Raw genomic sequence first — 12,292 nt, forward strand, 5'->3', positions numbered from 1 at the left:
ATGATATGATACTCTATGTGGAAAACCCAAAAGACTCCACTCCAAAACTGCTAGAACTTCTACAGGAATTCAGTAAAGTGTCAGGATATAAAATCAATGCACAGAAATCAGTTGCATTTCTCTACACCAACAACAAGACAGAAGAAAGAGAAATGAAGGAGTCCATCCCATTTACAATTGCACCCAAAACTATAAGATACCTAGGAATAAACCTAACCAAAGAGACTAAGAATCTATACTCAGAAAACTATAAAGTACTCATGAAAGAAATTGAGGAAGACACAAAGAAATGGAAAAATGTTCCATGCTCCTGGATTGGAAGAATAAATATTGTGAAAATGTCTATGCTACCTAAAGCAATCTACACATTTAATGCAATTCCTATCAAAGTACCATCCATTTTTTTCAAAGAAATGGAACAAATAATCCTAAAATTTATATGGAACCAGAAAAGACCTCGAATAGCCAAAGGAATATTGAAAAAGAAAGCCAAATTTGGTGGCATCACAATTCCGGACTTCAAGCTCTATTACAAAGCTGTCATCATCAAGACAGCATGGTACTGGCACAAAAACAGACACATAGATCAATGGAACAGAATAGAGAGCCCAGAAATAGACCCTCAACTCTATGGTCAACTCATCTTCGACAAAGCAGGAAAGAATGTCCAATGGAACAAAGACAGCCTCTTCAATAAATGGTGTTGGGAAAATTGGACAGCCACATGCAGAAAAATGAAATTGGATCATTTCCTTACACCACACACAAAAATAGACTCAAAATGGATGAAGGATCTCAATGTGAGAAAGGAATCCATCCAAATCCTCGAGGAGAACACAGGCAGCAACCTCTTCGACCTCAGCTGCAGCAACATCTTCTTAGGAACATCACCAAAGGCAAGGGAAGCAAGGGCAAAAATGAACTTTTGGGATTTTATCAAGTCAAAAGCTTTTGCACAGCAAAGGAAACAGTTAACAAAACCAAAAGACAACTGACAGAATGGGAGAAGATATTTGCAAATGACATATCAGATAAAGGGCTAGTGTCCAAAATCGTATGCTTTTTTCATGGCTGAGTAATATTCTGTTATATATGTTGCAACATCTTTATCCTTTCCTCTGTCAATATACACTTGGATTGCTTCTGTATCTTGACTATTGTGAATAATGTGGCACAAAATATAGGGTGTAGGCAGCCAAGGACTGGGCTAGAGTTAAGAGACCAAACCAGGCCCCAACTCACGCCTCCTTGAAACCCAGGGGCTAATAGCCCCGTGGGTGGAAAAGTTGAGCAGCGCTTGAGAAAGGGCCTGAGCTATGGATCCTAAGACTCGCTGACGTGGTTGCCTGCATGTGCTTATCTGGAATGGGCAAAACAGGCCTGCTCATTAAATCATTGTGGGATTGTGCTGTCCTTGCACGGGACATAAACTACACCATTGTAAGATTGTGCTGTGCTTGCATAAACTATGACTTGAGCCACTTTGAAGATAGTGCACCTGGTTAAAGAATTATCTGAAGACAGAGACCACTGGCATCAGAGGGTCTGCTATTCGTCCTTGGGAAATAGATAATGGGAAAGCTTGAAGGGTTTTCTGTGCATGTTGCAAATTCTTTAGTAATCAGCTAAAAATAGATACTTTCTTATAATTGTTTCTGTTAGCTATATAATGCCTCACAGCCTTGAATAAAATTGGCACTGCTTGGACATCATCCACTTTGCCCTCCTGTCCTCATCTCTTTGTGTCTCGTCTTTGTCTCACCATCCTCTTGCCCTCTCGACCCTGGTCGTGTTGTCGCGCTGGCTGCGACAACAGGGGCTTTATATTTTTTGGAATTAGTGTTTTGATAGAACATTTTGATTAATCAAAATAGTTGGCAAATGATTTACGTTCCATAACTACTGGTTTTATATTCATAATCATAAATCCCTGACATGGAACATACAGATAGTTTTAAAGGAAGACACAATTCATGTTATCATGTAAACACAATTCATGTGTTAATAATTATTAACACACTATGTTATCAAGAGTGTTTAGCAAATGAGCTCAGCATTTTCTGTAGCTGTGACATGAATATAGGAAAATGATACAAATTAGTTTAAATTTCATTTTCTTTTATTGAATCTTCATGATAACATTCATTCATACACCCAAAACTTTGATTTGTTTGTATGAAATGGTACTTCAAGGACCAAATCTTTGAAGGTCTGTGTACTTTTTGGTCCCTTAGGGTGTAAATAAAAGTGTTCAACATGAGGACAACAGAATTATTGAGAATAGTTACTTCTTTTGTCACTAATGCCTTTTTTTTGCATAATAATTAGCATATATGGAAATAGAAATGGCAATCATGTGAGTCGAACAAGTAGAGAAAAACATTGTTTTTCTCTGACTAGGAGATGTGATGTATATGTAAGACAAAATCACCAACACCAAAGTAAATAGCAAAGTACCCCAACCAAGCAAAAGCCAGTTACTACAAAGAGCCATGTATCTGAATGAGACAGTTGCAAAAAGGAAAGATAGCCACATGCAAAGTGTTCAATGACATTGGGAACACAGTAATCCAGCTGAGTAATCCAGTATAAGTGGTGGGAAAATGGTCAGAAACTTGCCCAGCAATGCACATAGCATAAACAGGTTACAGAGTTTCCTGTTCTCGATGGTTGTATAATGAAGGGGCTTGCAAATGGCAATGATAGTGATCAAAGGACATGGCAATTAGAATTTTAAACTCAGTTACTCCCATGAAAATAAAGAATAGTTGGGCAACATAACTGTTATTGGAAATATTATCCCTGGTGATTATTACCCCCCAGAAATCGAGGAATACATGTAATTGTAAATGAGATTTCTAAGAAAGAGAAGTTCTAGCTAAGAAATGCAGAGGCCTCTGTAGATGAGACCTCACCAAATTAGGGTGATGATAGTCAGGTTTCCATTGACACTTAACATGCTTGTGATAAATAGGCAGAGTAAAATCAGAATCAGAATCAGGATCATCAGAAAGGCTCAGCAGGACAAACTCTGATCATCGTGTGGTGGTTTATTTCTTTCTCTTCCATTTTTATTTCTTTTAAAGATATGAGACAACACTGATGAATCTGGAGGACATTACCCTAAGTGAAACAAGTGGAAGGACAAAAAAATGCATGATTCCACTTATATGAGGTGTTAAAATCAGTCTATCTCATGGAAATGGAGTAGAATGGTGACTGTCTTAGGATGGAGCAGGGTTGGCAATGGGGAGTTGCTATTAGCTGGTATAAAGTTCAGTTTTGTAAGAAGGATAGGTTTTCAAGATGTTGAAGATGAATACTGTTGAAGAACATTGTTTGCTGTACACATTTTGCCTACAGTTAACAATACTATATTGTGCCTTTAAAAATACAAGTGGGTAAGTCTCGAGTTAAGTGTTCTCACCACTTTATAAATATAATTTGTGCTTATTCACAACCATAGCAGTTAACTATACAGACCAATGTTAATAATAATAGCTACTATTTATTGATAGCTAATTATGCTATGTGCTTGAAAGGTTCATTCCCATCCCTATGGTACATTTTATATGCCAGATTTATCTGACACCTGATTTACCACTGGAAAAATATATGTTGAGAGGTCATAGAAACCCTAACTTTGTCAACTATTTGCCTTCTTTCACATACAAAATATACTTCAGATAAAATGAAATTGAGAAACCATTCATGAGTTTTCTATTACATTTTGAATACCCTTCAATTTTCTATTACTTATTTTAATTTTTTCTCTCCAACTCCTATGCTGCATTTCTCAGTTGAATATTTTACACAGAAATCATTAGGAATCAGAAATCATGGAATGAGTTAGGATTATAGTATATTTTCTATTACTAAATAGTCATTTATATTATTTAGAATACTTTATTGTATCCATAATTTTCTTTCATTTTCTCTCTCACACACATAGAGAAACACACATACATCTTTCCAATATACTTTAGGCACTTAATACCTTAAGTAGAGTGAGTGGAGGAGTATTTTAACGGGTGAAATTCTAACTTTATATGAAATGGAAAATTTTGATCTGTTATGAAGATTTTATTTTATATAAAACTTAAACGATTTCACTTTTTAGGCATCAAATAATTTAGACACATGCCCAGTTTCAATGTACTAAACTAAACTTCAAAACTAGTTTTAGTTCAAAAACTAAAAAGGAGCTATGCATATATATTTCAGCATTATCAGAAAGCAAAGCTTATACCATGGAATTAGAGAAATTGAACTTATTCTACATATCTAAGACAGTATTTCTTCACTATTTTCTACAGTATGTGTGTATGTGTGTATGTATGTATGCATGTATGTATGTCTGCATCTACTTGTATATCTACCTATATCTAGTGAGTCATAATGGATTTTGGAAATAAGGAGATGTATTTAGCAGCGTATCTACAAAAGTATATATGTTAAGTATCTATTCTTTTTTTAACAATAGATAAATTATATGAACACACCCTATTTAGTGAGCTATGTTTCATGGTTTTTAAATGAAATCTTTCATATTTTTCAAAAAATCATATGGCATTTGAAGAATTTTTTTTTTCCTAGAGAAACTGCAAGATGGTGAAAGGATTTCTGACAAAGATCACTGAAAATCACAAAATTGTGTTTTCTGTAGAGAGTAAGGAAAATATCACATCAAAAATTACAGTGCCTCCTCCATTCTGTGTGATAATCATTTTCCTAAACAAAATGCAAAGTAAATTACATTGACAAATTAAAACAATTAATAATCAAGACGTTGCAACTAATCAAAGTTTCAGAAGAATGGGAACAAGAAAAACAAAGTTATTTCATCTGAATGGGAAATATATTAAATGTGCTTATAAACTCTTAGAAAGAAAGAATGAATAAGGATAGCAGGAAGACCACTGTCATTTAAAGGTGGCTCAAATTTCATGTTTGTATATTTTAAATTGACCTGCAATGTGTCCAATTTGTAAAACCATAACATTTCATTTACTTGAGAAAATACAATCTTCCTTGCCCTGTCATGAAGGCTCGCTTGACTTGCTGGTTCCTTATGCTGTAAATAAAGGGGTTCGGCATGGGGGCTACTGAGGTGTTTAGCACAGCAACACCCTTGCTCAGAGACTCTCTGTCTTTTGCTGCTGGATTAATGTACATGAAAATGCAGCTGCCATAGGAGATGGAGATGACAATCATGTGGGATGAACAGGTGGAAAAGGCCTTTGTCCTCTGACTAGCAGAAGGAAGCCTCAAAATTGTTCTGATGATATATATGTAGGACAGAATTATTATTACCAAGGTGAACATTAAAGTAAACAGAGACCAGGAAAACCCCATTATCTCTAGGAATTTTGTGTCTGAACAAGAAAGTTGCAGCAGGGGGTAAAAATCACAGGTAAAATGGTCAATAATATTAGAACTACAGTAATTAAGGTTTAAGAGCAACATGAGTGCAGGGAATACAATTAAGAATGAAATCAGCCATGAGGAGAAGGCAAGGAGTATGCAGACTCTGGGATTCATGATGATCATGTAATGCAGAGGTTTGCAGATGGCAATATAACGGTCATAGGACATGGCAGCCAGGAGGTACAATTCAGTGACTCCCAAAAGAATGAAAAAAAAAGAACTGAGCAATGCAATCATTAAAGGAAATGGTTTTATCTCCTCAAATCAGAGTGCTTAGGAACTTGGGTATGCTAACAGTGGTGGATGAAACCTCTAATAAGGAGAAGTTTCTGAGGAAGAAATACATGGGTGTCTGGAGGTGAGCATCCAGCAGGGTAAGGGTGATAATGGTCAGGTTCCCAGTGATGCTGAGCATGTAGGTGATGAACAGAAAGACGAAGATCACTCCCTGAAGCTGCGGGTCATCTGACAATCCCAGGAGGATGAACTCTGTTAGTTCTGTGTGGTTCTCATTCTCCAGTTGCTTATTTGTAGTTCTCCTGCCAGACCTCTAGGAGAAAACACAAGGAAGAAACTTGAAGAGAGGATTAGCAGAGGTCCAAGTTTGGAGACAGAATTTGGCAAAAAAAAACCTATGTGCTTTCATCTACAGGGGAGATTTTATGAATCTTTGACTGATTCTTCCCAACCCACAAACATCTGTGCTGAAATCTCCTGTGAACTCCTCCACTATGCTGTGCACGTCTGAAAGTTAAGAAGAGTCTGACCTTCAAAGCCTTTGCAACACAGTCAAATTCCTGGAAGTCACAGGGGCTTAAAATAAACACTTGTCTACTTAATTCACTCATTCATTCTGAGTTTGTTTTTGCATCACAGATACCCATCAAATAAGTTCTCTATTGTATGCCCAATTCCTGGCTGCATATTACATAGGTTGTGTCTTTGTTTTACAGGATGTTTTTCCCCATCTGGAGTAATTTATAAAAAGGACATGTAGAAGAAGCCCCAATTTTTTGACATATAATTTAAAAAAAACTTCATTAAACATTTATTCAAAATAGTCTTCATTAAATTTCTTTAGAATGCTTTCTTTTAATTAACTTTACTCCTTCTCAGTAACAATACTATTCCTTCATCAGGATTTGCTTTTTCTAGGAAGCACTAGTTTCTCATAACACCTGGGAGCCTCAATATGCATTCTCATCAAATAGGCAATATTTGGTTTCATTTGAATTGAATTTCAATTCAATCCCCAAATTGAAATTTCTGCACTAAATTTACTGGCTTTGGAGATACTGTTTTAAAAAGGCATATTATTACTCTTCCATAGGTAATAATGTGTCAATGCACTGCATTTTTAACCTTATTTCAAGTTTTTTTGCATATTCTTTATTTTCTTCACTTTCCTACAATTTTAACACTTTCTGAAAAAGAATAACTTGACTGAATTACACATTTTGGCTACTGATGAAACATACGAGGGAATGTATGAAGAGCTGTGAAAGAAGGTATTAATATATATAGAAACGTTTATGTGAGCATTACTGAAAAGGAGTACTTAAAGGCCAATTTTCTAGCATCCATGAATATAGGCTTAAAACAACTCTACCAAGAGATGATCTAATATCACAGACCTGGGGGAAGCATACTATACTATTTATGTAAAAATATTAATGAAAATCAAAGGACTATATTCATTTACCAACATCACCTAATGTTTACCAGCATTGCCAACATGGATGTTATTCATTCATTCATTTATTCATTCATTAATTCAGCAGGCTTTGGGGAGAAAAAAACCTCAATGTTTAACAAGGTGCATATGATTCCTCAAGCCTGAAGCCACCCCAAGGATGTACTCATTCAGAGTATGAAGGATATCTCTAAGCATTTAGCCCATCTTTTTATTTCTGAACACAGATCCATATTTCCCCTAGAAGAAGATGGTTTAGGTTCAAATAAATTATTTTCCACCCATTTGGTTAAAAATCAAGAACCCCTTCTAACAACCCCTAAGGCATATACTTTGAGCTATTCAAAATGAAATTTAGCAATAATACTTTGTATTTGTTAAATAAGATGGCCACAAAGTACTTTCAAGTTTCATTCCAAAAATATCACTGTTCCATTCTTTATTTAGTCATCAGTAATCAAATAAAAAAAGGAAAAATACATAAACTCCTAACAAGATCATGGTATAAAAATCCTATTAATTTCTTACTTGGGACAATCTAAGGTAAATAGCTGTTACAGAAAGTTTATGGGATCTGCAGTTAGAGGAACATGGGCTAAAAATTCAAATGGGCTGTTTAATGGATTTGTGACTTTAGATGGTACTTAATTTCCCTAAGCATCTGTTTTCTCGGTTTACCGTGGATGTAAAATTTCAAGGGCATTTTGGGAATTAATTGAAATAATATAAATGAAAGTGCTGTATGAACCATGTGGCACTAAATATGCTTTAAGAAGAGCTGGTTTATTTGTCTTCTTTTAGTGGAATTTTTTCCAACTTTGAGCAGAATATTCATAGTAACTGTGATTGTACAAGGGCATTATTTATTCAAATGAAATATTAAGGACTTTTATATTCTATCTCACTAACTTTTATGACACCCTGATAGAACTTCATCTTTGTTCCCAAATGAAGCACTAGGATACTGTGGTTTTGTACCTTAGATATATTTGTGTAGCAACAAGTGTTCAATATATTAGAGACTACCTAAAATTAAAGTCTGTTCTCTTAAAGAAAGTACTACATAACTTATATTCTATTAGAAACACAGCCACAGAGATGATAATTTCTTTCTTTTATTTGAGAATGAATAAATTATATAATAAAGCAAAATATACTAACATCCCTTTACATTTTTAAAAATAAATCCAGTTGAAAAATGAAATTCCAACATATCCTATTTAATGTGACTAAATGTTGAGCTGATAAGTAATGAAGCAATGACACAGTTTGGGAGACTCCATTGCCTTCTATATGTCCGACTTACCTCTGATTTTCATACAGGTTCACTAACATTCAGAATGGCCAGAACATAAAAAATACTAGCAGATGGCATTGTTGCAATCCAGGGAAACCAGCATTCCTGAACACATGTCCTCTTAGTGTACCTCTTTGCTTTCTATTGTTAATGTTTTTGTCCTAAGTTTCCTCTTATTTCTTGAGTATAGAGAGTGAGAGAGGAGCAGCTGTATGAAAGAGAAAAAAACATCAGAAAGTATTTCAAAACTGTCTGATGTGGTTTCTACACAGATCTTATGTAACATGCGTTACGTAATGTTTTATCTGTTCTCTCTGCCGATGGCTTACAGGGAATAATTCAGTGAATCAAAATTGCCAGAACAGGACTTCACACAAAACACTAAGGAATATAAAACATAATGCACTTTAGAATTGAGATTTGACAAAAAAGCTTGGGGACAGTATCCAATGAGACAGAAAAAATAACAATGAACAAATAACCATTCTAAATGTGATTTGTTTCTCTTGAGAAACAAACATACTGACAGAAATTATTTTTCAGACAGAGATTACCAAAAAAGTAACTCAATTCATACTTCAGAACTCTACCAAAAGTGCCTTCACACCATGACATTTTTAAAAACTGGTAATCTACCACATTATACTAAGTCTTTCATTGCCTCTATTGACTTATTTTTTAAAATATTTTATTTATTTGACAGACAGAGATCACAAGTAGGCAGAGAGGCCGGCAGAGAGAGAGAGAGAGAGAGGAGGAAGCAGGCTCCCTGCCAAACAGAGAACCTGATGCGGGGCTCGATCCCAGGACCCTTGGATCATGACCTGAGCCAAAGGCAGAGCCTTAACCCACTGAGCCACCCAGGTACCCCACCTCTATTAACTTTAATCTGCCTTCCAAGAAGAATTTTTGCTACTCTAATACTGCTAGTGCTTTATACTTTTTTTCCTTCTCACTCTGTTGTTCACCAGCAATGTCAGTTGAGGAGGTTCTTGTTTTGATTGATTAATGTTCCAGTGTATATTGGCTCTTTCCTTGACCAGACCATGATAATATAATCATCCCCAAATGATATGATGTGAGTGTAAAACACCAATAAAATTGTGCCTGTCTTTAGTAAAAACTAAGCAATATATGCAGGTCCATAAGTGTTTGGAAAATGTAAAGTAGAATAAGCATAACTTTTTAGTCATTTTATTTTGTTTCGTTTTCAAATCAGGTTATTATATTGGCTGTTATAGCCCAAGACCTCAGGAGAAAAACTCAACCACTCAATTTAAATATTTGTGAAAAAAAGATAATCACCCTAATTTGCCATATAGCTTTGAAAACTAAATACAGTATGATTGAGGACATACCTAGTTGAGTATATGGCATAGAATAAATACACTCTACGAAAGAGATATTATTATTTGTGAAATTCCTATTAGACTTCCAGGCAGCACGAGTGTAACAGTGAATGCCTAAATACTCATTTATCTCATATTTTTAAATATAATACAGATAAACAAGGAGAGTATGTAAAATAAGACATAACATATACCTTAAGCATAACTACAAAATAGAAGATATATGACTTTCAAATAATTTATAAGCAGTAAAGTAAACATTCAAGCTTATACCTGAAGGGAGGAATTGGACAAACACTGCAGATATTATGTAAAAAAATATAGTTGTTGCAGATAATATATTTCATTTTTTATAACCTTAAGATAAACTGCAATATCAGTAACAAAATAATATTTTAGAGTAAGTTGATTAAAATGTTTACTCCTTTAGCTATTACCATATACAATATTTGTATTATTCTTAACAATCAGCAAAATTAGGTATGTTTTATAGTGACTGCCTTTCTGTATAGAATTGTAACTCAATAAGGAAACAGAACCTATAGAGGGTTTGAAAGAAAGACATAATGTAGCTACTTTTGGTTTATTAAAAGAAAAATTAAAGTGCTTTGCCTTACAAGTATCTGTGAGATGGATATTGGAGGATACTATAGAAGTTGAAATTTTATTTATCCTTTATTGGGTCTTCACAATGACATCTATTCATGTTAATACATATTTTCATTTGTGTCTAGAAAGCAGTACTTTATGAAGCAAGTTTCTGAAAGCTTGTTTTACTTGCTGATTCCTCAGGGTATAAATAAAAGGGTTCAACATGGGGACAATTGAGGTGTTGAGAATAGCTACTCCTTTGGTCAATGATGCTCTTTCTCTTGCTGAAGGCTTGACATACATGAATATACAGCTCCCATAAGAGATGGAAATGATAATCAAGTGAGAGGAGCACATGGAGAAAGCCTTTTTCCTCTGACTAGAAGATGGGATTCTCAGGATGGTGTTAAGGATGCACAGGTAGGAGACAATCACTAATGCCAAAGTGAACAGCAGAGTGACAAAAGCAAAGTAAAAGCCAGTCATCTCCAAAAGCCATGTATCTGAGCACGAGAGTTGTAAGATGGGGAAATAGTCACAAGAGAAATGATCAATTACATTGGAAGCACAGAAATCTAGCTGGAGGATGACCATGAGTGGTGGGAAAATGGTAAGAAATCCTCCTAGCCAGGACCCAAAGACAAGCAGGGTACAAAATTTTTTGCTCATGATGGTGGTGTAATGAAGAGGCTTGCAGATGGCAACGTAATGATCAAAAGACATGGCAGTGAGAAGAAAAAATTCAGAAACACCCATGAAGATGAAGAAAAATAGTTGAGCTAAACAATTGTTATAGGAAATGGTCTTGATATTCGTAATGATTGCCCCCCAAAATCTGGGGATAGAGACACTGGTGAATGTGATTTCTAAGAAGTAGAAATTCTGCAGGAAGTGATACATAGGAGTCTTGAGATGACAGTCTATCAAGGTAAGGATGATGATGGTTAGGTTTCCAGTGACACTTAATATATAAGCCATAAATAAAAAGATAAAGATTACAACCTGAAGTTGTGGGTCATCTGAGATACCCAAGAGAATGAACTCTGTAATCATTGTATGGTTTCTCATGCTGCCTTTTATTTTCTTTAAACAAAATCTACTGTTGGGAAACAAGACAAAAAGAAAGAGTATGTGAATAGTAAAGGAATTGAAGGTTTAAAATTTCATATTAGTAGCTCCAATGAAATGAAGCAATGGAACTTTTTTCCTTTCGTATTAGTAATGTTCATATTAGTTATGTTCATATTAGTAGCTCCAATGAAATGAAGCAAGGGAACCTTTTTCCTGTGTGCAGTTTTGCAATATCCACTCAGTCTGTTAAAGCACATATATTTTACACATCCTCTCTTGAAAAGGAAAACCATATTCATAGGTCTATATTAAAAGTCCCCTCATGAGTGAATTTACATAACACCTGTACCTGTAAGCAAATTGTCTATATATGCAACATATTTCTTAATTTTTATTTCTTAATTTTTATTTTATTTTAATTCGTGTTGGTAACACATACTGATAATTCAATTCACTTGTACAATATAGTGATTCAACAATTGCATACATCACCCAGTGCTCATCAGGACCCTTGTACTCCTTCCTTAATCCCCATCCCCTATTTCTCTGTTTCCCCCACCCATCTCCCCTCTGGTAATCATCAGTTTGTTCTCTACAGTTAAGAGTGTCTTCATTCCATAAAGGAGGAAAGAACATCCAATGGGAAGAAAGAGAGTCTCTCCAACAAATTGTGGTGTAAACTGGCCAGCTACATGCAGAAGAATGAAAATATACCACTCTCTTACACCATCCGCAATACTAAACTCAAAATGGATTAAAGATCTAAATGTGAGACCTGAAAGCATAAAAATCCTAGCAGAGGGCACAGGCAGTAATCTCTCTGAAATTGGCCACAGTAACATTTTTCTAGATATGTCTCCAGAG

General features: G+C 35.1%; 1 protein-coding gene and 1 pseudogene across 1 annotated transcript; both read right to left on the reverse strand.

Moving 5' to 3' along the window:
- Positions 1–1,732: 1,732 nt before the first annotated feature.
- Positions 1,733–7,164, reverse strand: LOC125106893 (olfactory receptor 6C1-like; annotated as a pseudogene).
- A 3,322-nt stretch (positions 7,165–10,486) lies between these two features.
- Positions 10,487–11,425, reverse strand: LOC125107063 (olfactory receptor 6C3-like). The gene has a single exon (XM_047741675.1). The coding sequence runs from the start codon at positions 11,423–11,425 to the stop codon at positions 10,487–10,489; it is 939 nt and encodes a 312-aa protein (XP_047597631.1).
- Positions 11,426–12,292: the final 867 nt, after the last annotated feature.

Source organism: Lutra lutra, chromosome 8, assembly GCF_902655055.1.
Source record: "Lutra lutra chromosome 8, mLutLut1.2, whole genome shotgun sequence".
Taxonomy (NCBI): domain Eukaryota; kingdom Metazoa; phylum Chordata; class Mammalia; order Carnivora; family Mustelidae; genus Lutra; species Lutra lutra.